At 39.2% G+C, this 24,184-nt stretch overlaps 2 protein-coding genes across 4 annotated transcripts in view; both read left to right on the forward strand.

Annotated features, from left to right (window-relative positions):
• Positions 1-789: 789 nt before the first annotated feature.
• Positions 790-9,434, forward strand: LOC141435967 (uncharacterized). 3 transcript variants are annotated; one of them, XM_074098781.1, is made up of 4 exons: positions 790-961; positions 1,395-1,754; positions 2,640-2,728; positions 3,468-9,434. In XM_074098781.1, exons 3-4 carry the CDS (start codon positions 2,645-2,647, stop codon positions 5,190-5,192), a joined length of 1,809 nt encoding a protein of 602 aa, XP_073954882.1. In that variant the 5' UTR covers positions 790-961; positions 1,395-1,754; positions 2,640-2,644; the 3' UTR covers positions 5,193-9,434. The 3 variants fall into 3 exon arrangements, with proteins under 3 accessions (XP_073954882.1, XP_073954884.1, XP_073954883.1); XM_074098782.1 differs by lacking the exon at positions 790-961 and adding an exon at positions 1,029-1,292; XM_074098783.1 differs by lacking the exon at positions 2,640-2,728 and having other exon boundaries at positions 793-961.
• A 2,174-nt stretch (positions 9,435-11,608) lies between these two features.
• Positions 11,609-24,184, forward strand: part of LOC141436110 (uncharacterized) — a 114,617-nt gene continuing 102,041 nt past the window's right edge. The window contains exon 1 of the mRNA XM_074098966.1: positions 11,609-11,841. The gene's annotated coding sequence lies outside the window, so the exon portion shown is untranslated. The remainder of the gene's footprint in view (positions 11,842-24,184) is intronic.

A 24,184-nucleotide genomic window follows, 5' to 3' on the forward strand; every position in this document is an offset into this window, starting at 1 on the left:
ACCACATGTTCCATTTCACCGTAATTGAAATTCAACCCGTGAAGTAGGCGTCCCTACAATATAGAGTTCCCTCGATTTCCTTAGGATCCACTCATCAGATCATTATTTGCTGCTTATGGGACCTAATTGAAGGCGTTCCTATACGAACTAAAAACAAATTCAAATCGGTTCATATTAATATGATATTTGCAAATTTGCATTAAAATCGAGCGTCCTCCGATAAAAACTTTCCAGGATAAAAAGTAGCGTATGTCACTCTCGGGCCCATAAACTATCTCTATCGCTCCGTTTCGACGTGAAAGACGGACAAACATACAAACATACCTTTCGCATTTATGATATATAAGTATGGATTTTTTTGTAATGGTAATGGCTACGGAACCCTATCTTGAACGTGTCCGACACGCTCTTGACCGGTTTTCCTTTCAAGGTACGGAATCCTATATGCGAAGTACCTTACACGAGATAAGATTAAGTAAGTGTTCGCTAATAAATCGACTCGACAAAAGAGAAGTTTAAGATCATTGACCTTGCTAGGACATTTTGTTTTGGTCGAGTCTTTGTCCTTATTCAAGAGGCCAATCACCGAATGACAAATATACCCAAAATCTAAATTTTCGCGGGTAAAGATGGCATGCCAAACATGCATATCCTGTCTAAAAGCCACTGTACTATTGGCTGTTGCGTACTACCATCACCCAATCAAATTCGAGTCGTATTTCCACCAATGACAAACGACGAGAGGATGTAGTCACGGGCTGTAAGTCGGCCATCTTGGAAAACATATAGAAACATGATTTTGTGATTGGCTAATAAGTTGTATATTCCAATCTTTCTGACGAGTTGCGCAAAAATTAGCATTTTTGACTCTCACTTATCGCGGCTGCCATGTTTTTTTTCATGTGGGGTGTGTGTGTATAAAATATATCATGTTAATTTAACCCCATAGATACTATTACAGGTGAGTTGTGGTTGTTTACAGCTGTTAAATTGTTAATTCCCTACTGACGCTACCGAAGGAAGTCGCTAGTCCTTAGTGAAAGTGCATCATGTAATACTGTCACCTCTTGTGAAATTGCATCGTATCTCTCGTTCAAGTGACTGTGACTCAGTGAAAAGTAATCACAATAGAGGGTACGTGCCTGTCGTGATTTGCTTTGTTGATTAACGGGTATCATGGCCTTTGGAAGTGACGTTGCGAGACGGCTAAAAGTCGCAACGTACATACTCGTTCTTATCCTCGGTTTGTGCATGACGTTTTGGCGCCATCGACCCATTTAGCACGGCCGACGGTAATGGGTTTTATTCATCGTACAGATAAATCCCAGTGACCTTTGTACGTAAATAAACATCACGTGTTGTCACAAAAATAAATAAAGAGTTTTGTATTGCAGATATTAAGGGGGTGCACCCGTGCGTCATTTGCTACAATAGCTAGTGACAATGCGACTGCACATGCATTAGACGCGGAACCGCCACTAAAATCGAGCCGCAAGCAAAGAATACACCAAAGAAATTAATGATGTATTAGTACGAAGGTATTCTAAAGGATCGATTTTTTTCACACGGCCTACGGCGACTGTAAAATGGACCTTCGATTATTGAGCATTAAGATGGTGTTAAGTTACGACAGAGAGTATCCCGGGCAGGATGCGTAAGCACAAGAAACAGAGCCAGGCGCGTGCCTGCAGGCCTGCCTCCCAAGACCACCTGACTCCGCACTCCTTCATCTGATACCTATAAAAGCCACGCAGGTGAGCACCCACACTTGTTATCCATTTTTTACTACCTCTTGATGAATAGTTAGAGCTGTCAATGCCACCCTTACCTAGCATATTGTAACAATTGCTAGAACTTATGAGAGGGTAGTATTTTCACAGTTGTTCATTGAAGAATAAATTATAAATATTCCTAATAATAGTATGTTCGTAATGATCAATAATGCAGGGTGCTATGAGGAAACAAACATGAAATAAATCACCAATCATACATTTTAAAACTATATAATGTCAAAGTTTCTTTCATTTTGAACTGCATCCTTTGATTTGAAGTTGATTCTTGCTACTGTTTTTTACTTTTAAATGTGCATAAAAACGTGATGTTTTGAATGTCGTCATATTTAGTTCAATGAGGCTGGCGTAGTCACACAGGTGCACTTAAGCCTCAAAAAAAAAAATAGAAAAAAAACATATTTAGTTTGTTTCGCTCATTTCAGGTGACTTCACACTAATATTATTGTTTGAATAATTAATAATTATTCAGATTCTATCTGTACCTATTTAATTTTTTTCTATTGATGAGGTAAACTTTGTGTTTTACTAGTTTGTATTTTGTATGTACCAAAAGGATAATCAGAATTACTGTACCAGTTATAATTATTCTTTTGCTGTTTGTTTTAAAGCTACATTTTCAATATTAATTATTGCCTATTTGGCTATGGAAAACTGGAAAATTTCCATGGGATGCAGATTGATGTGCGGGGATAGCTATCCTAAATAATGTTGTAGTGGAGCAGTTAATTAATATGGCACAATAGTTAACAGTTCTTTTCTAAATGATAATGAAGGGGAAACATATCCAATTATATGAACTGCGAGAATTTTATTTTAACTCATTGTATTCTTTTTTTTGCTATCAAGAGGATATGCAGTGCTCAGTTTTGGAAAGAAACCTTAATGGTTGGAACGTAGTGAAGATGGTTAACAATGTTAAGAATACTTTCAAAAAGGTCGGTTTGGTATCTTTAAGCATTGTATTGGTTCATCCATAGGCAAAGTTTTGTTGCAGTGTGCGTTAATAGTTTGTGTTTTGATACCAAAACTTGCACTATTTTACTTAAATATTCAGGTATGTTTTTGCACATTGCATACTTCTTTATTGCCTATGGAATGGTAGCACTTTCTGCTGTTCCCCTTGGTTTGATTGCACACTATTTGGGAGTATTGTTTCTTTGTTCTATTTGTTCCATTATATGGAGCCGCATATCTAATTTATGTACCTAATCTATCTATCTATCCATGCATCATTTTGTGTTATACATTACATTGCAACTTTAACATTATTTTATTTGTTTGCCCAGATGCTTTGTAGTTCCCAGTACCAGTATTATAACAATAGTTTAGAATAGATCTTCACCACATTACTTTAGATAGAAAAACATGTAGCAAATAGATAAGGAAAATATTTTAAAAGAAAGTCTATCATAATTCTACAAAACACAGTTAATTTGAATAATATCTTTCTCAGCCACTTTTAGTGTCAGTAATCAGTTATATTGTTTTTTACATCTGTTGCAACTGGTATACCTAGTGCCATCCATGAAGACGCGCCATTAATGACATTGTAATAAGAACCGCGGCACGCGTCATCGTGAATGAGTCTACCTATATACTGCTTTTGAAGTTGTTAATAAAGCCAAGTAAATTTACTGAAATTTTTTTTTAACATGTAATTTATATTATTTTCAGGATTACAATCTTGACAACATTGTTGATCAACAGTGCACAAGATTTCAAGAAGTCACAGAACAAGATAGCTTGTTGCAAGTAGGCATGCCCACTTGTTCTGTCGATCAAACAGAGGCTGTCCGTCGATATTACGCTGCATTCCCGGCGCTGAAGAAAGGGCAAGAGTCGCCCCTGCAGTACTATCTACCCCCGCCAGCCTGGTGTCGCAAAACTGACACAGATCTAAAATCCAACATGCAAAGCGAACTATCAATCATTTCGAAAGAATGGAATTCCAAAAACAAGAAGTTCTCCACGGGTAAGGAGCGCCGCAACTCGTATCACGGCCAGCGGAAGAACGGAAAGAAGCGGTGCAACAGCTACAGCCGGTCCTTCGAGAGCAAGGAGAGTCTACCGGAGTGGGTCACGCACGAGGGCGTGTGGGACATGGAGGCGCAGGACCCCGTCAAGGAGTTCATCCGCGCGCTGGCGCTGGACGAGGGCTATGGCACCTGCGAGAACACCGTTACCGACGAGCCGCGCGCCGTGCCCGACCTGGACCTGGACCTGGCGCTGGTGCTGCCGGCCGCCTGGCCCGCGCCCGCGCCGCCGCCCGACTCCGACCTCTACGCCCAGTTCGAGGCCAAGTTCGACCGCAGCATCGAGGCGCTCTGGGACGACCGCAACGACACGCCCGACGACGACTACCAGGAGCTGCCCATCGACTTCCAGGACCTGCTCTCCTCGCCCTCGGACAAGCTATTCGCCGCCGCGGAGCACGCCGGCAGCGGGCTGGCCTGGGGCGCGGACGCGGCGTGGCCGGGCGCGGCGGACGCGCGGCGCGAGTCGCCCTCGCACCTCGCAGACGCGCTGCACGACCGGCTGAAGCCGCTCAACATCGCGGAGCCGGAGCCGCCGCTGCCGCTCGACCCCTTCTCGCTGTACGAGGCCGACGACATCTACGACGCCGCCGAAACCGTCGCCTGCGCCATGCGCTCGCTCGCCGCCATCAACCACAGCCGCGACCGCAGCGGTTTCGCGGAGGTGCCGCCGCGGCGGCGCGCGACCACGCGCCCCACGCCCGCGCCGCGCGCCGCCGCCGAGCCGCCGCGCGCGCCCGAGGACCTGCTCACCTCCGCGCGCACGCACTTCCGCCCTATCCGGCGCGAGCCCGACCCCGGCGACGCGCCCTACCGCGACGGGGACACGTTCGCGATCCACGGCGAGCTCGACCAGGTCGCGTTCCACCGCAGCGCGTCAGGCGGCCTCTACATCGAGGGCTCGCTCGAGCGCTACCTCGAGTACCGCGGCGACAAGGGCATCGACTACGGTCGGCTGCGGCTCACGGCCGCGCAGCGCTGCCCGGACCTGGACGACCCGGCGTTCCGGCTGCGCTTCCCGCTGCGGCAGTGCGACGCCGCCGCGCAGACGGAGCCCGCGTCGCCGCCGTGCGGGGGCTGCGGCCGCGCCGCCAAGAAGAAGCGGCCGAGCGCCATGGAGAGCATCTGGAGCAGCGGCGGCGCGTGCGAGGCGTGCGCGTGGCCGGCCGCGCCCGCGCCGCCCGACGACGCGCGCGACTGGGACCAGCTGCTGGGCGACATCGGGCGCGCCGCGCCGCCCGCGCCGCCCGACCGCAAGCGCCGGCACTCGGCCGCGCTGCGCTGCGCCGCCGCCGCGCGCTGCTCCCACCCGCACGCGCGCTTCCTGGCTTGCTGCTCGCTGCAGGACCGCCCGCTCACGCGCTAATCGCCACCACTAGACATGGGCCAATCTCAATCTGAAGATTCAAAGCACTCAGATCCTCACGCGGATCCGAATCCCTTATTGGCTCCTTTCAAATTTTATTGACTCCGAAGAGTCACGAACTCCTCCGACCAGACTAAGCATTCTTTGCTTATGATTATGATGACACATCGGGTCAAATTGGATAGGTAATCGGAAGTAACTCACAGATTCAAAAATATCATTTATGACTAATCAGTACTGTTACCTCGGAGTCAACATCATAAATAAGTGATCACTTTTGTACCTTGTCATTTTAACAAATTAATAATAATAATATGATCGTTTGTAAGAACCGGATTTAATAAAGGAGTTAGAGTCGATAAGCGGGGTCGGTTCCGATATTGGAGCTGAATTTAGTGAATTACTTCTCAGAGTCGAGATTACCCATGTCTACATCACACCACCCCACTCGCCTGCCGCGACCCAACGCAACCACGTATACGACCTCCCATTCAGGAGTGCAGTTCTTGGGATTTTTTTTAACCTTCACGTCGCCACAGTTACACTAACATACGAACGGCGAACGCTTCACCTTGCGATAATTATTAATTTCCCATTAACGTTCGGCCGTTGTTTGCGCAATGTTGCGGGAGTCGAGTCTCGACGCGGCTGCGTGTGGTTCCGTAGGAAGCTCGACTGTGATGACGTTATTTGTCCCGTTGAGTGCAGTGTCGTCTGTAGCCCAAAGTGATTTCTTTCTTAAATATTGATCGCCTCGACATTACATCACTACGCTAACTAGGATTCACTTTAAAATTGTATTTGTGAGGGTCCTACGACTGACTTGCATTACTACTCTTCGAGTTGATGGCGTGTCGAGGCGCTGTCACAGAACAGTTTCCAAACGAAAACGAAACCATCAACATTCTGTGTATATATCGCCTTTATTCATTCATCAAGTGTATTGTTATTTCAGAGTTATTAAATATTATATGCGAGAGCGCAGTTTGACGCGTCCTCGATCGAGGTCGGGTCGTCCTTGACTCTGATCGCTTTCGAGTTGTATAAGCGAGGGAAGTTAGCAATAAAATAGGATTAGCGAAGTCTTATTCGTTACTTGGGACAGTGTTGCAAGAGAAGGCTAGAGATTTGCTAACATATCTTATGACTGTAGATATTGCGGGAAGGCGTGTAATGTAACATAATTTTAGTTGAACATTTTCTTTATAGCGATTTCATATTGATGTAGCGCTGCTTGGTGGAATGCTCGCGGTCACAGTGACATGATCAACAATATTTGGTATGGATTGATTAATGTGAGGAAGATATTTCAAATATGCGATTAGTTTAAAGTAATTGTCGTGTACTAAATTTATATCTCGTTTTGTGGCATTAAATTTCCTTTGCACCTTGTTCAACGTTGAACATATTGGTTTGTTCATTAGTGTCATTAGTGTAGCTCGCGCAACGCAGAGTGGGGCGCGAGCATTCCACAGCAAGCACAGGACGATTCTAATATAATTCTTACAATAATATCGTCCTAAATTGTTTAAAATTGTTATTATAACGTGTAGGTAAAGCAGGTATTTTATTTTTGTTAGTATTTTTTCGTTTACGTTTTCAGGCGATCTAAATTCAATTTTAACGTTTTACGGTAATGAAATTGTACTGTTTTCTGTTTTTTCATTTCAAATCGGAACATTTTGGTTAACGAAGCGGTGATTATGTCCGTGTTTATTTCGTACTGGTGGGAGGAGGGTTTGTTTTAGCGGTTTGTCCATATGTCTAAGTTATACGCGGCGATTTTATTGAGTAGCTGCATAATGTAATCTTAGTACGGCGGGTGGACGCGGGCCGCCTGGCTGCGCCCGCGTGCCCTCTCGCCCGTAGCGTAACGAGCGGAGGAGGACAGAGATGGCGACACTGTCGCCCTCTAGTGGACAGAAGATTCTCTACCGCCGCTTCTTATAACACCCTCAGCTCAATTTGGACTGGAATAGAGTAGAGGACTTTTTCCTTTTGAAAGTGTGGCGACTTAAAGCACCGAGCTAGGCTGTTATAAGCAACGGCAGTAAATTGTAACATAATTTACAGCTAATATGAACTAACGGTTCATATAGGCGTAATTGTTATATTATAGTTTATGTAAAGCATAAGAAGTGCATGTTATATTTTCGTATATCTTCGTTTATCGCGGAGGCTGCGGCCCCTCGCTGTGTACCGAGCTGCGGGGACACTCGTGTACTTCCTATTTTGTTGTTCTGTCTGTTGATCCCGCCAGCCCGATACACAGCTCCGCACATACTATATTTATTTCATTAAAAAACCATGCCCAACAATCTCATAAAAGTTAAATGTTCATGCAGATTTTTGCTACTTTATATGTCGTGTTTTTATATAATTTTTTGTAGTGTGATTTACTTTTGTTTGTAATAACTGAAAACGAGAAAATAACGAAAAAAAAACATTACAAAATTTCCGTTAGAGACGCTAATAATGTATATATATTGTATACTATCGTGAATTTGATGTGTAGTCTTTTCATTTTATTATGTATGTATTGTTGTTTTATATAGTTTGGTTTTTATATCTGAAGTGTACATACACGTCATGAGTTATTTACATCGGAACTGAATGTATATTTCAGGTATCTCTACCAACTTAGTTCAGATAATCTGTTTATATCTTAATTCATTAGTTTGGTGGAGTATTTTTAAAGTCATTCAACTAATTAATTCATTTTATTATGTCACAGTTCATGATTCCATCACAGTTTTTTTTGTTTCATAAGTTTATATATCATATCGTACTTATTAATATTCGCTAAAAGATACATTGATTAAAAAATGTTTAAAAATCTCAAAAAAATGTTAAATAGAGTCAAGTTTGCATATTATATTATGTTTGATTAGATAGTAATCTCATGTAATGTGCTTATGCACTTGAAACTCGATGTCCGCAACACCTAAGGATGCTTGTTGTTTGACAAGAATTGTCGGCAACAAAAGTTGGTAGTGGCTATAGGGGACGCCATAATTTTTTGCACGAACACCATGCCACTTCCAACTTACCGCCGTGATGTGCTAACTATGTAATTAACATTACAAAGTTGGCACAGCATGGCTTAGTAACTTGTCCATCGAATCTACTTACTTCCTATGATTCATGGTTCGAGTTAGAGTCCCCCTTATCACTTATTACACCTTAAGAAGCCACGGCGAAATGTGGCGGAAGAGCTTTTCGTCAATAATGTATCGATATTTTAATATTCGAAACTTTCACAGTCAGCGAATTGTTGAATTAATATTTGTTTTCATAAAAACATCAAATGTTATATTGAGTCGAGAGCCACACTTGTTTGTTTGGTCATTTTGGTGCAAAAGGTCAGTTTTTTAAAACGTCCAAATGTAAGAAAATCCGTTATTCACAATATCCGAATTCTAGAGCATCTGTCACCCTGTACTCAAATATGAGAAGACATAGGTAATCTAAATCTTAAAAGATCCATTTCAAGACTGAACTTTTGGGGAAGTGATCTTCGGACCCAAACTGATATTTTGGGAAGTGGATGTTTTAGGTGAGTGATGTTCAGAACCAAATAAATGTTTTAGGAAACTGATCTGTTGTGCCGAGACGTTTTGGATTATTTACTCTAGTGAACATTTAAAATCTGTAGTCATATGTAGCGGTTTTATTTATACCCCGCATGTGAGCTCTCGACTAACAAGTCGGCTTGTAACCGATAGCTGAGCAACTGGCCTTGGTTACATGCATATTTGTTTACCTCTCATATCAAACAATATTTTCTTTTTCGAACTTGAAATTCATTAGAAATAAAGAGTATTTTATAGACCGGGGTAGGAGCAGTCCGTACAGGGATTACACTTGTGGCTTCAAAACTGCACCGATCTACGTAACTTCCCTAAACTTAACGATTTATTAACTTTGTCAAAAATTGGAACCGATATCAAGTTTTGCATTGCTAACGCACCTAAGCATGTACCTATTATTTTGACACGCCTCTTCATTTGTATGTAAAAATAGAGATAAAAAATAGAAGTAAATACGGAAATGTAAAATCTATGTATACGTAAATTCTATGTTTTGGTCCTTAGAGTTTACCTAGTGCTGTAAAATTTCAAAAATGTTTGTTCAGCAGAGTTGTTATCCCTGAAAATAGTTACCATTTTCATAATGTTAGGTTGTGCTCACTGCTCTGGTACTTGCCACCTATGGGAAGAAAATAAAAAATAAACAATACAATTCTCTTTTATTTTTTAACGTCTCTGACTACTTACCTAATTTTTTAAGCTGATATATTTTTTAAGCGGATATCTTGGGCCATCCACGAAGACGCGTGATTTTGTCAATATTGGACATTAATGACATTGTAACAAGAACCACGGTACGCGTCATCGTGAATGACTACCTATAGTTAGGTAGTAAATTGAAGCCTCTGACCAAAGAAAAATGGCACGTATTGCGCTGATCATAACAGAGGATTAGCTCAAGGACTATCAATGCTAGAAAGCTGTAATTTTGCACGAATATATAATGTAAAATATGCCGACAAAACGGTACAATAAAAAATTCAAACAATTTTTTTTAGAGTAGGTACCTGCCATAGACGTAAAGTGAGGGTGGTTTCTTTTTCTCATCCAATCTTGTAGTGTGGGGTATCGTTGGATAGGTGTTTTAAAACCATTATTGGGTTGCTATAACGATTTTTCGATTCAGTGATGTGTTTGCAAAATATTCAATTTTAAAGTACGAATTATCATTAAAATCGAGCGTCTCCCCCTCTAAAATCTAAACCGGTGGGTGGAAAAAAATCAGGATTGGTTTTTTGGAATCTTTTTGTATTTTTTATTTCAATTCCAAATTTTTACTTTTACAGTCATCCCGTAAAACCTAAATTGAAAATACAAACTGAAATATAGATGCACAGAAAAACCAGAAAAATAAGACTAACATTGATGATCTTAATTTGATTGCTTAATAACGACATCTCTTGTCCGGGTGAGCGGTTAGTTCCAATGGAATGCCGAAAGTTTCTCGATGAGGGTTACGGTATAGATGTCGCTAGCGTCACTGCTTAAGTGGCTAAATAAGACACAAACAAGCTGAGAGAGATATGTGGTGCATGGGGGAAATTCGTATCTGTGTCGTTGACTAACAGTGGTGTAGCGTTATAGGACGTGGTAAGGAATACCGAGGACCTGGGTTCGATTCCCAGTGTTGGTCTTATTTTTCTGGTTTTTCTGTGCATCTATATTTCAGTTTGTATTTTCAAAATTCAGGAAGTTAGAAGTATATCAAACTTACAAGAAAAAATATAACGGTTAAGTTTTCTCGAGAATTATTAGTAGTTTAAGAGTAAATAGCAGCCTAAGGTATAAATTATACCTAAACTTGAAATATTCCGTACAAGATACGAAATCCTTGAAAAATATTACTTATTTTTTTCGTAATTGCTACGGAACCCTATTTCGGGCGTGTCCGCACGCTCTTGGACGGTTTTTCACTTCTCATGCTCGTATAGTTCGTGTTTATGCTGGATCTAGGCGTCATAAAATGACTTTTTATGCTCTAGTGCATAGTTAGTAAAATCGTCGTCTATGTCTATGACCAGAGTAATCAGGTGTCAACAGCCACAAATTAAAATAAAACTAAAAATTATTCAAATCATAAAAACTAATAATATAATTATATAATAATTCATGAAAAATTAAAGGTGATCATGAGTTTCCACGGTTACAATTTCATTTCCTCGGAATCTAAGTGAAAAGCAAAGTAAAACTCGAACAAAACTCATTTTCCCCTTTACGTCTCTACTCAATCCACCCTCGCCGTGCCGGCTCGGGTGGCTAATATGATCGTCTTGGGTAAAATGGCTCGTTTTATGCTCTCGTACAATCTACTATTACCTATGGCGCCTAGATCCAGTATTTATATACGAAGTTTACGAGCAACGAGAAGTTTTTTTTTTATTTTGCACTGGAAATTGAGATCCCTTGCCATCTGGCGCCTAGAGTGACCGCTCTTCTCTGCTCCACCCCAGGGCCGGCGCTGAAAATACCTAGTCGTATCATAAGTCAAATGCTGCGAAGTTGAATGTGCGCGACTGTAGGATAGGATGGGTTTTAAACATCGAAGATTAAAGAGCTTTCGAGAAACATCTAAAACACTATAAATCCCATGGTTCAAGAGGTATATTATTTAGTAAAAGCACGTAAAAGTAAAACGTTTTAATTTTGTTCAGGTACGACACTTCGGGCGTATCCTTACACTCCTACAACCTGATTAAAGTTATGAATAGTCCGGTTGCAATACCGCTCCGAGCTTGCCTATAAACTGAACTCCTCTCACATCCGTGCCGAAGCGAGAGAGCGCTAACAAAAACCTCGGTTACACTTTCATCCGTCGAAATGCACGCGGTGCTTCGACAGAACCACGACAGAACAGAAGTGCGACCTGCCGGCTTGACTTCTATTGAACTTCGGCGGTATTATATCGAAAACAAAAATAATCACTTACGTAAAGCGAATCTGACTTGAGTAATATCAAGTTTAAAGTGATACGAACTGGTCCAGCCGTGTTTTGTGGACACCGTTAGTGAATCCGTGTCAACGACAGTGCGATTAGTTTTTTTTTTCGTTTTATTAGTGAGGTAAGTCCTTTGCAATAGTTACGTTGTTCAGTTTTAATAAGCTTAGTAGGTGTTATAATCCAATCAGTTAGTACGTTATTGCTACTCTTATAACAGTAATATAATACCTATCAGTACCTACGTACGTCAGTTAGCTTTGGTTTTGAAAGAGAAAATAGAGAAGCTAACAAACAATAAGATCCCATTCATAAGGAACCTGTTACTTAAGTCAACAGGTAATGTTCAAGTAACGCCTAATTTTTACGGAACTTAAATAAAAGTTTGGAGTGTGTAAATTGCTCTTAACAGGTTGGCTGGTATTTTAGTTTCCGCTTCCAAAAGCTCTCAATCGTTTTGAGAGCTCAGTGCAGTCAGTTTTTTCTTACTCTAACTAGGTAAGTAGCTAACTACTCGTATTTAACAAACACAACCGGCTTTAGTGATTCGAGTAGCTATGAAATTGAGGATTAAAGTATGTACCTACCTATAAGTTTACGCAATCCTTGTTTTCATCAAAAAGTTTCTGAAGGGTCGAAATAATCATGTCGGGACCTCTAGGCAATGCAACTATCGGGACCCTCTTATATAAAATAATCCTCGTTAGCCGTTTGAAGATCATCCTGTTATTTTCAAGTTCAAGCTCAATCAACTCAACTGAAAGCATGCATCGAAAAAAGTTTCAATTTGTGCGCACGTGGGGCCCATAACCGATGTGCCCCAGGCAATTACCTATTCTAGGTGCCTAATGATTAATCTGGCGCTGTTTTTCTGCGAACATTTAGTTCACGTGATACCCATCCAGAGTTCCCAGTTTTTATTTGGATTTTACTAGATTTTTATGATGACAAAAGGATAGAGTAGGTCAGATCTTAGACTTCGCTGCCCGTAAATTCCATAGATACTTGCAGCATATATTTTGCCAAGTATAAGGATAATCATCATCATCATCATCATCATTTGGTAATACCTAATTTCGTCCGAAGGTACGATTAGTAAAATTAAAGCGATCATCACTTTGTTTTTCATGTCTCTCCCTTTCTGAAATCTAGATCGCCTCTATTACCATTTTACTTTGGATCGCAATCAGCTCCGTCTATCTATTGTGATTAATTTTCTAAACTTTCTAATACAAACAGATTCTCTCATGTCGCCCAATGCTGGGAATCTCCATGCTGAGGTCATTCACTACTGTGTTATTAGATGGATAGATATGACAGATTTTAGCTTTCGTTATTATAGCCCAAGAGCTGGTAAACATTTAAGAGTACTAAAGTCAACTACTAGGCAACCATAAGAACTTAATGTAGTTACGGTATACTAAACTTTATGAAATTAAAATGTAGTAGTAGAGAATAAACGATCCATGAATTTTAAAATGGGTACATTTTAAAATGTTCGACTTCTTTTTGCGAAAATGTTCTTGATACAAGTTGAAATTATAAGATGCGATTATTTAATACTTCGCATTAGTTTTACACTTACCATATCGTGATTCTGCTATCAAATACGACCACAGAACTCCAAATGTACCTTGCGATATAACTATTGCAACTAACGTTGCAGATCTAGTTATGCCAAGGCGAGACTATATCGCAGTCTAGTCTAGAAACAGCTAAGCCGAGTTGTTATGAGATATATACGCGAAATGTCACAGCTAAATAATGCGCAACGGAAATATGGGTTTATGACTGTGTGACATGGAAGGAAATGCAGAAATAAACATTGAGGTACTTACGTATAAATAAAGTATTATTATGGTGTTAGCCGGCGGCATTGTTAGAAATATTTTTTTTGTTTGCGATATTGTATTTTTTTATTATCGAAGTACATATATTGTAGGTATGTTCCTTCCCAGTACAGTCTCCAGCATTAATATTACTAAGCGGAGCGTGCAAAAATATCTGACACGTCCTTCCGGCCCTAGAAATAGAGTCGTATCAGATATTTATGCACGCTTGTTGTGTCAGATATTGGTGCTGGTGACTGTACCTAACTTTTATATGGCTGTAGGTAATACTAATAACAGTATAAAGCGCGGATTCACAACTCCTAGCTGTTATCTGTGGGATTAAACCTGGCTTGAAGTATTAGTTTTCTTTTACTTATTAAATTGTTTCTTCGCGAATTAACTGTATTACTTACCTAGGCACATTATGCAAACTCGCCCTTTTCTTAAGATAATGACTTCATGAACTTTCCATAGACTCGTAAACTTAATATTGTATTTAAAGTAACTACCATGAAATTATTTTTAAACAATGGCCGATAAACATGCGTCAAGTAACAATAACGCAGTTTAAACCAGTACAAAACTGAGCTAAGCGCTAAGTTGGCACAAATCTGGCTTATTAGCGCTCTCAGATTGGGAGATAGCCTCAAAAGTGGGCCCTGGGTCTTGCCCACGTCCTGTAATTACCCATTGTGCCAATGGTGCCATAAACACGGCAATATGTTGCTGCTCCTTACCCGAGATTACGGATCGGTCCTATATTTCGTTTGCTTATCGGGGATCTAGGCAACTGAACTAGTTCTAGAGAGTAGCATCGGGCTCTACTAGATTCTTAAAGACTTATGCAGGCGGTCCAGTATCCCACCTTAGGGTACTTTACCCTAAATTTAGGATATTTTTACGCGTACAGGGCATTTTTTGGGGTAGAAAATTATTTAGGGTAAAAGATTTCGAATAAAATGTACGATTTCAAGAAAAAAAAATACTGCAGATGACATAGAAGCCAAACTATTATGGATGCATTCCAAGAATGTTTCGAAACGGTGTAGTAGTTTTGCTATTAGTTTATTAACAAATCGCATTTATTTGCTTTGTTTTTATTTTTAAAATTAGGGTAAAAAGAAATAAAAGTGCCTAATTTAGGGTAATTTCGCATAACGTTAGGGTAAGAAAAATATCTGAGGTGGCAACACTGAATCGGCCCATGGAAATTTTAAGTACAATTGTGATACTTACTTAGATATGTGCCAGATGCTGTTCATAGACTAGAGTGTGATCCTTAGATAACCTATACTTATGTTATAAATCGACGCTATACGACGCACTGTTGCGTTTCCTTAGGCACTTCCTGCCACGTTCAGTGAAATTGTGGATTCAACTTCCGTCAGTAGTGTTACCGGACAACTATGCTATCGGGGCTTTCAAGAAAAGCGCTTATACATTCTTAAAAGGCCGGCAACGGATCAATGACTCTCCTTGAGTAGCTGGTACTCTTGGGCGGTGGTGATCATTTCCCATCAGATGACCCGCTTGCTCGTTTGCCTCCCTCTCACAATAAAAAACAAGTTTTTATTCATCATTAAACAGAATAATATTGGTTAAGCTTTTGGCAAGCTTTTGGCTTGGTTTAGCAAGCGTAGCGTAGGACGTCCACCAACGAGATAGCGACTGGAGGTCTATGGGGGAGGCCTATGTCCAATACAGAATTAAAATGTTCAGTATATATCAACAAGATTCAAGGTGTACTTACCTAGTAGCCCGCTGGTCTTAAATAGCTTAATTGTCAATGTCCGGAAAAACAGACAGAGGAGGCGAACTCTATTCTAATGCTTAACTGTTCACGTTATGAAAGGTGAAGCCAAGCGCTTTGTAAACAATGTAAAGGTGGAGTTTCCACCAGGCCTGGTCTTATCTCAACTTCTCAACTGTTCCTCGTCTTTTAACTTCAGTACAATCCCAGCCTTTCTCGTATCTACACACAAATATACTGCACTGCATAGCTTACGTGTGTCGAAACCATTCGTTACACTGTGGCGGCGTGGATATGGGCTTTAGATTGTCCTGTCTCGATGCTTATCAGGCTGCTAGAACAGGGGTCTCCAAGTGCGACTCGTGAACCGACACCAACCCGAAAGTACAAACAATTCGGCGAAGGTAAAAAGCCAATGAGGTAGGTACAGTAACTAGAAAATGAGTAAAGAAAAGTACTTAAACAAAAAAAATATTAAGTTGTTACAGATCCAAAAAATAAGTTTTTGTTAAGAATTAAGTATAATATTTGTAAACTTAAACATTTTATAATTATTTTTAATTTTGATATAGCTATAAATTATATACGAACAACAAATGGTCCCAGAGTGGATTTAATTTAATTGGTAAAAATATCATTTTTAATACAAGTTTTTTTGCTGACTATACTTTTTGTTGGATGTACTTGTATTGTCACCCAAACTACATTTGCATACCAAATTTCAAGTCGATGCCATTAAACGTTAAAGAGTTCCTTCCTGTGGGGATGATCCTGGCCGGACTACCAGAATGTCACTACCAAATTATCGTATTGTCACGCAATTCACATAAGTATACCAAATTTCAAGTCAATCCAACTACTGAAAGTTGGTCGAATTTAACTTGCAAGATTTGATTACGGACAGACAGACAGACAAAAAAGTAAAAAAGGTGACAGCAGTGGGACGTATACAGGTCGAGATGATGATGATGACAGTAGCTTCGATTATGCACACGAAAAATTGAAGATGGAAGAACTTGAGGATCTGGTCAGTGAGTCAACGTCTCTGGGAGAAGCAGTAGAGGTGTTTGAAGATCCCTGACTCTAGGATAGGTACATGACAAAAGGCTTGTGTGTCTCTTGTTTTTTACACAGCCTTATAAAGGATACCTTTCACTAGAGGATTAAGATTTAAGCCGGTTGAAGAACCGTGGTAACTTATGGCGGGAAATCTCAGAAGATATTAAGGCTTTTATAATAGCTGTAAAAGCTGTTATGTCATTGCTACACAGTAATCCTCAAGTGTTACACAAGCCATAAGAATCGAGAGGAAAGTAATTCCAAGATTTATTGGGGGTGTTATAGTTATCGCATTCGGTAAGTGGTGTTACGCAGTTATACTTTTAAGCTTGAGTTTATTTTTTTCGTCGGACTGTAGTGATTTAACTGAAAGACGGTTTAGTTATTGGGATGACGGAATCCTGTTGCTAAGACTCTTTGTCTGTCTGTCTCAGGCACAGGGCTGTATCTTTAGAAATGAAAATAGGTAGACTCTTGAAAATTATTTATCCTCTAGGCCAGGCATTCTGAGAGGAGGCCTGTGCCTAGCAGTGGGACGTAAATAGGCTGGGATGGAATGGAAATACCCTCAGGAAGACGAAGCGTTGGCAGCTCTAGACGGCCTGACGACATTGTCAGAGTTGGGGGGTGGATGCAAGTGGCGAGTTGGGTTGTCGTCCATTGTAGCGTTCCTTAGGAGGCCCTTATTCAAAAGTGGACGTCTTCCGGCTGATGATGAAGCTGATAGTGAACCCGCATTTACTAAAACCGCTCTAGCTGAACGTAATAAAGAAGAATTATAATGAACTAAAACTTTTTTACCCGAAGACTCAAGACTATTTTACTTTTTTACCAGAATAAACAAATTAGATATTTATTAAGAATTTGTTTTTAGGGTTCCGTAGCCATAAGGGCAAAAACGGAACCCTTATAGTTTCGCCATGTCTGTCTGTCTGTCTGTCCGCGGCTTTGCTCAGGGACTACCAACCAATGATAGAAAGCTGTAATTTTGCACGAATATACGTATATGTAAACTATGCCGACAAAAAGATAGGTACAATAAAAAATATTTTTTGAGTAGGTACCTCCCATAGACGTAAAGTGGGGTATTTTTTTTCTCGTCCAATCTTGTAGTGTGGGGTATCGTTGGATAGGTATTTTAAAACCATTAGGGGGTTGCTAAAACGATTTTTAGATTCAGTGATTTGTTTGCAAAATATTCAACTTTAAAGTGCAAATTTTCATTAAAATCGAGCGTCCCCCCCTCTAAAATCTAAACCAGTGGGTGGAAAAATTTGAAAAAGTTCAGGGCGGTGGTAAGTATATTAAACTTACAAGGAAAACTATAACGGTTAAGTTTTCTTGAGAATTATTAGTAGTTTAAGAGTAAATAGCAGCCTAAGGTATAAAATATACTAAACTTGGAATATTCCGTACAAAATACGAAATCCTTAGAAAAATATTAAGTACTTAATTTTTTCGTAATGGCTACGGAACGTGTGTCCGACACGCTCTTGGCCGGTTTTGTTTTTCGGTGTTAGATACAAGCTCATTTTGGCGTTAGTGCAGTCCATCGTTCTCGTTTTCTATTACTGACATCGGACTAACGAATACCATTTAAAACGTTTAATTTTCATCAGTCCGTCAGTCTGAGAGGGATACACGTTAATTGTGTCGTCATTCTGATCAAATAAATGATGGAACAAACTGATATCAGAATGACGTGTTTTATGAAAAACTTCGTATGCGTGCCCATAAGTTGGACTCACCGGTTTGTTTCTGATGCTACTTGTACACTGGCACCTTTTCCACGCCAACCTTACAAAGTTTCACAGCCTTTTGTATCAAGTTGCATGCATATCAAATAACAAGCTTGAATGGTCCGCGAATTTCTTAGCATCACCTAAGCGTGGAAACAACGCATATTTTTATAACAGCGTATTGCCAACAGCGACTGACCTTTCTGAGTAAAATGTAAAGTAGAGAATAGGTTTTGGCTGGTAGAACTCATGTAAGGGGACCGATTTTCGAAATCACGTTACTCGAAAATACTATTCGAAAAGTAAACATTGCGCCAATTGCAAAATTTTAAAGATGGCGGATGCCAACCCATGGATTGTGCATTAGGCACTAAGTACAAAACTACAAGGGCGTCGCCAGGGGCGAGCAGGGAGGGAGGGGCCGCTGCCCCCTCCACCCCCCTAGAGAGAGATTCTAAAAAGTTGCCAAATGTAAAGTCCGAAGTCTTTGACTTGACTTGTTTAACGACCATTCCCGTACGTCGAAACCGAACATTTCTCATTCTCCATATCAACTTGCCCCTTCCCCCCCCGGCCATCGGCTGGTGACGCCCTTGCAAAACTACAGTTTTTAAACTATATAAAAGACAAAAAAATCACTGCTTTCAAAAATTGGCCACCTATCTTCGAGAATTTTCTATGGATAAACTTAATTCTGAAATATACGTTATAGATGTTTTGTCTAAAGGTCAATGCGCTATAATAAAAAGGCTATCTACGGTGAGATTTTTTCAAGTTAGTGACATAAAATTGTTGGTGCGAATGTGTGATTTCCAGCTAAGTTCATATGCTTAACTAGTTTTTGCTATTAATTATTATGGCTATTATAATTTTAATAGTTACTGCAGCATAATAATGCCGCATGCATACGGGCATGGGCTTATTTGTTTGGATTGCAAACATTTTTTTATCGATTTTTCGTTGGTACAGGCCGGCTAAGCTGTCTTGGCCACTATCTAACTCAATTATTCTAGATGTTTAGAACTCATACACGCACACACAAAGTGTCTTATACATTTTGAATCCTCGACACTGTCCCAATAGTTATACCTAGTCAAGAGTTCAAGTAAACACGAAATCTCACGGGCATCATTTGAGATACAACAGATTCGACGTTGAATCACGAGCGTAAGATTATGAAGATACGCTCAAATTGGACCTCTTTGTCACGCCGACCAACAATAAACGTTCATCTATCAAAATCAGAGTTGATTCAAACTCGATCTAAACACCCATTAATAAAGGTCACGGTGATATTGATGAGGTGATTTGGTAACCTGGTAGTTTGTGATGGCGCCGCTTATGGCATTCGGTGTTCGATTTTCAAATGATGCCGAAAATACTGGCCATCGGGAATATTTTGATGTCATCCTTTTAGCTGTTTCAGTTTTTTTTGGGTTGAGTTATGAAATTTTGGACAGTTGTTCTTAGCACAACCTCAATGAACACTAGGATCTAAATTTTGGGAATTCCCAGGAGAATTTTGTAAATTCCCAGAATTTCAATTGCAACTACGCTACCATGGTATCTGCAGATCGAATAGTTTACGCATGCGAAGCCGTGGGTAAACTCTAGTTTTTAAGATATTTTTTAGGTACTCTATTCTGGTTTACCTTCTCAAAACGTTCACCTATAAAACTACAAACATAATCAAGACTGGTGTTTCACGTAAGATTTTATTTATATTATAACATATCTTACTGTCCACGCTTGGCCTGTCATAGTATAATTTAGAAAGTTGTATTTTTCTTCTAACAATTACACCAGTTGAAACGTAAGTAGATAAATTGAAATCAATCCCTTCACACGGACCTGCGCTTGCGATGCTATCAAGTTCACAAAATCTTTTAAATTGAGCCTAGTGTTGAATGAGACAAAGTTCTATCCGGTTACCTTTTAGAGTATGCAGAGGACACAGCTATTTATTCAGTTATGTTTATCCCTTTGAATCTTCGACCACCGGGCGGTCTAATCAGCAGGGCTACTACAAAATTCTAAAATTGAAGTTCACTCTGACACTTATTATTTAATACGAGAGCGAGAGGGACGGTACGATACGAACTTCGGAGTAGGCCCTCTGTTGGTATCCGGTAAACCTTTTTTTAATCTACCTGTTAAAATATCTCCGGTTCTTGGATTTTAATATCTTCATTTGATTATTATATTTACTGAGTGGACCTACCTACACATTAAACTATATGTATAAAAGTATTACGATGTTGAGTTTGCGCGTTAGGAAAGAGTCAATGTTGTTACGGTAGGTAGTTTATGTTGTAGCTTTTTCTACAACCTATCGATTGAATGTCATGATCAATATAATGCCGCGAGCATGCTGCTATACTCCATTTATTTTATCATTTGAAACTTAACGGCAAAAGTTGTATACGTTTTTATATGAAACAATGAAAATATTTTAAATTGTTTTAACTTCTATAAGTAATAAATACATAATAAATACCGGTAATAAATGTACGTGTAGGTATTTTCAGTCCATTTGTGTTCGAAATACCGAAAACACAATACAATGTGTGTTACAATTTGACCGTTAATTCAAACCTTAAATTAAACGTAGGTGAAATTACAGCGCTTCGTTTTTTTTGAAATTCATGCTTTTAGAAATAGTCATTATGTATACCTATCCTATATTTTATTTAAGTGCTTTGCGTAATATACCGAAATATCTTGTTTTATCTAAATTTAATACAATTGTTTATTTGTCCTTGCTTCCATTCACTATTTATTTGGACGTAAAAAGAAACGAAACGAACAATAAATGTTACAGGAAGGAAGTTCTCAGCCAAATTACCTCGGACTAGATTTTTATTCGATTACATTACAATTATTACTCAGAACGGCAAAAAACCACCTACTGACATTAATACGTAAAGAACTTTTTATAATCGCTTTCTGAGCGCATTAGTCACTTTTGTTTATCAAATAAATCCACTTACGGTGTTCAGTTAACATGGGGGTTAAGTACTACAAAATTTGAACATCAAAGTTCGTTTCGTATCGCACCGTCCCTCTCACTCATATTAAATAATATTAGTGTCAGGGGACGGTAAGATACGATAAGTTCGAATTTTGCACTTCTTAGTATAGGGCGGCACTCCTTTTCTGTGAATCCCTGTATTGGCTTACCTACTCATAATATTACTGCCAGCCGGTTTAAAGTGGTCAGTTTTTAAAGGAGTTTCAAGTAAGTTTCTCATATTAACCTTTTTAAAATTATGTGATCTGCTCATACATTTTAATTTAATTAAAAAAAAACTCACCAAAATGAAATGAACCCGCTTTTTAAATAGAGTAAAACCGTGATAAATTGCAAACCAAACTCCACAGCATAGCTAGATGGATGCTCGTGAGCAATTACGATGCACCTCTATATTCTATGGTTCGTTTTTTTTTTCATTTATTATGGCTGGCCAGCGCGCGATCTAATGCCAGAAAAAAAACAACTTCATGAGCTGAGTCGTGCTTCGTTCTAGACAATCCTCCCTCTATAATTTAAGATAGTGTATAAATAGAGGAGTCGAAGGTATTCTAGTGTCTAGACTGGGTTGTAATTAGTTTAATTACTCGAGGGTGTGTGGTTAATTTACTGCGACGTCCCAATATATTAGCCCTGCGTTTATTGCTTGCTATCTGATTTCATTTGAGCTTGGAGATGGTTTATAAAACAATGGCAGTTATATTTAGAGCTACAAACGAATGAAAATGATCGGAGGAAACAAGCTGTGTGTAAATGAATATAAGTAGTTAATGATTGAATATAGTTTTTTTATCTCTAAAATTTGTTGAAGATTATAGTCACATTTACATCATAATTTATTTATCTATCTCATCAAAAAAAATCTAAATTAATTAAATAATAATAAATAACACAAAAAAACAATTATACAATAAAAAAATAGAAAATAAAAAAAAATCTAAACGAGAAAAGAAAGAAAAAAAACCCACAAATTTTAATTAATATTTATTTCTACTCATGGGAGCAGAGATCTCTTCAACCGTTTAAACATAGTGGTGAAGTTAGTGGTGTGGTAGCATTGATTTAATCTGAAAATCTACCGCACTAAGTAGTCCAATGAAAAACTGTACTCTACATTGTACTTACAATTTATCACAAAAAGTGAAGTTACGTGTATTAAACATAACATCACATTCTCTAAGATAATGTAACATGTTGAGCGTCAATTATCTTTTTGTCTTCCTGAGCAATTTTCTGCATTAAACGGGTTGCTTACAGGGCTGCTGTTTATGATATATCTTTCTAGATCAATGCGAGGAGTTTGCTTCATTGGGAGTTGGGACACTAAGAATTGCAAAAATTGTATAGAACACACTGTTAAAAATAAAGTCCTTTGTCACTGAGACAATGCATTGCCATTATTTACTAAGGTAATAAGTCTATCAGGTACTAAAAAATTTCAGGATCTCTAACTAGTTCTGCTTCATATGGCCGAAGAGACTTGTCGTAGTAGAGTGCAAAAATAGACAGTAGAAACTACGAGGTACACGAATATTAAATATATTGACCCGGACAACTCACGTCTTATCGCACATGTCACATCACAACACACACATTATCACATGTCGAGCTAAACTCGATTTAAGACGAGAGTTATCCGGGTCAATATATTTAATATGAGTGAGTCTCACAGCTACAATTTCGCTTGTCACCTTAAATAGCTTAAGTTATGTATCAGATGCGAGCTGAACAGCAAGTCTCAATAAACATCATGCAATTGTTTTTATATGTATATAACTATACTTCAAGTGTATTCCCATTATTACTATTAGGTAATTAATTGGTAAGAATTCGACTGAAATAAGTACCATATGTAAATACTGCAACGATCCATCAAACCTCTCCCTTTCCATCTCTTCAGACTAGATACTACCTTTTGCAATGAAGATACCGACAAGAAGAAGAGTAGAAATACTGGAACGAAATACACTATAGGTACTTTAAGAGCGTTTATACCTGCTGAGCTGGCAAAGTTGCATTTTTCTTAGTTTATAAAAATTGAATGAAAATTAAAAATGTGGTCTGATAGAACTCTTCTTAATATATGTTAATGTGTCTACTCCAATAATTATTCGTTATAGACTTTTATTTTCTTTCAAAGCCGTTAATAAACATAAATTAGTTTTTAATGAATATAAAAGTCTACCACGAAAAAAACTAACAAAAATATGCTACGTTGCCAGCTCAGCAGGTATAAACGCTCTTAATACTTTTTAATTAAAATATCGGTAAACCTGAATCCGTGTTTTCGACAGCCCTAGCCTGCAAGAACGGTACGAATCTCGGATTCGATCTTGTAACGGGTCCAGGCCATGATCCTGTTGAATACAGCTAAGTATTGAGAACGGAATATCAAGTAATCTGTACGTATGTACAGGTCAATTAACAATTTCCTAGCAATGTACTAGTTGCAGAAAATAAATTCAAATTTCAAGTAAGCTCTTGGAAGTTTTAGTTAAATCAGAAACTTTTTTATATAAAGCTGACACGTCATTAAATTGATATCATGCCGGTATAATGCTATTTCAGATTTCATCATTTTTAAAACCTTTTCTCTGGCTGAATCCGCCAGCACTTCTGATTCCTTTTGCTGCCAGAAAAACGGATAAAATAATTAAATAATCTACGCTCAACACCTTAGCTTAGCAAATATTATTTGCCACGATAAAGCGTTAAACCAAGTGTCTTAGTTCAAAGGTCTATTACCATAACATTTACATTTTGGCCTATATCTGGTGGAAACATAATCGATATGAATAGAGATGGGACCGTAGAGCTGAATAGATAAGTTACACAAAGACTAACTTGTAGCTTCGTGAAATAGGGCATTGGTATTCGGCCAAGACGGCCAAGTACATATATTTTTTTTTAGTTTGATGATACCTGATATCGTAAAGTTCTTGTTATATTTTGTTTAAAATATGAACGGTAGTGAGCCTTTGGATCAGTCGATATCCTCCCCACTTTAGAAGTGCTGGGAAGACCTCATCCAGGCCTGGGGATTTAAAGGAGTTGAA

The sequence above is a fragment of the Choristoneura fumiferana genome, chromosome 16 (genome assembly GCF_025370935.1).
Source record: "Choristoneura fumiferana chromosome 16, NRCan_CFum_1, whole genome shotgun sequence".
NCBI classification, from domain to species: domain Eukaryota; kingdom Metazoa; phylum Arthropoda; class Insecta; order Lepidoptera; family Tortricidae; genus Choristoneura; species Choristoneura fumiferana.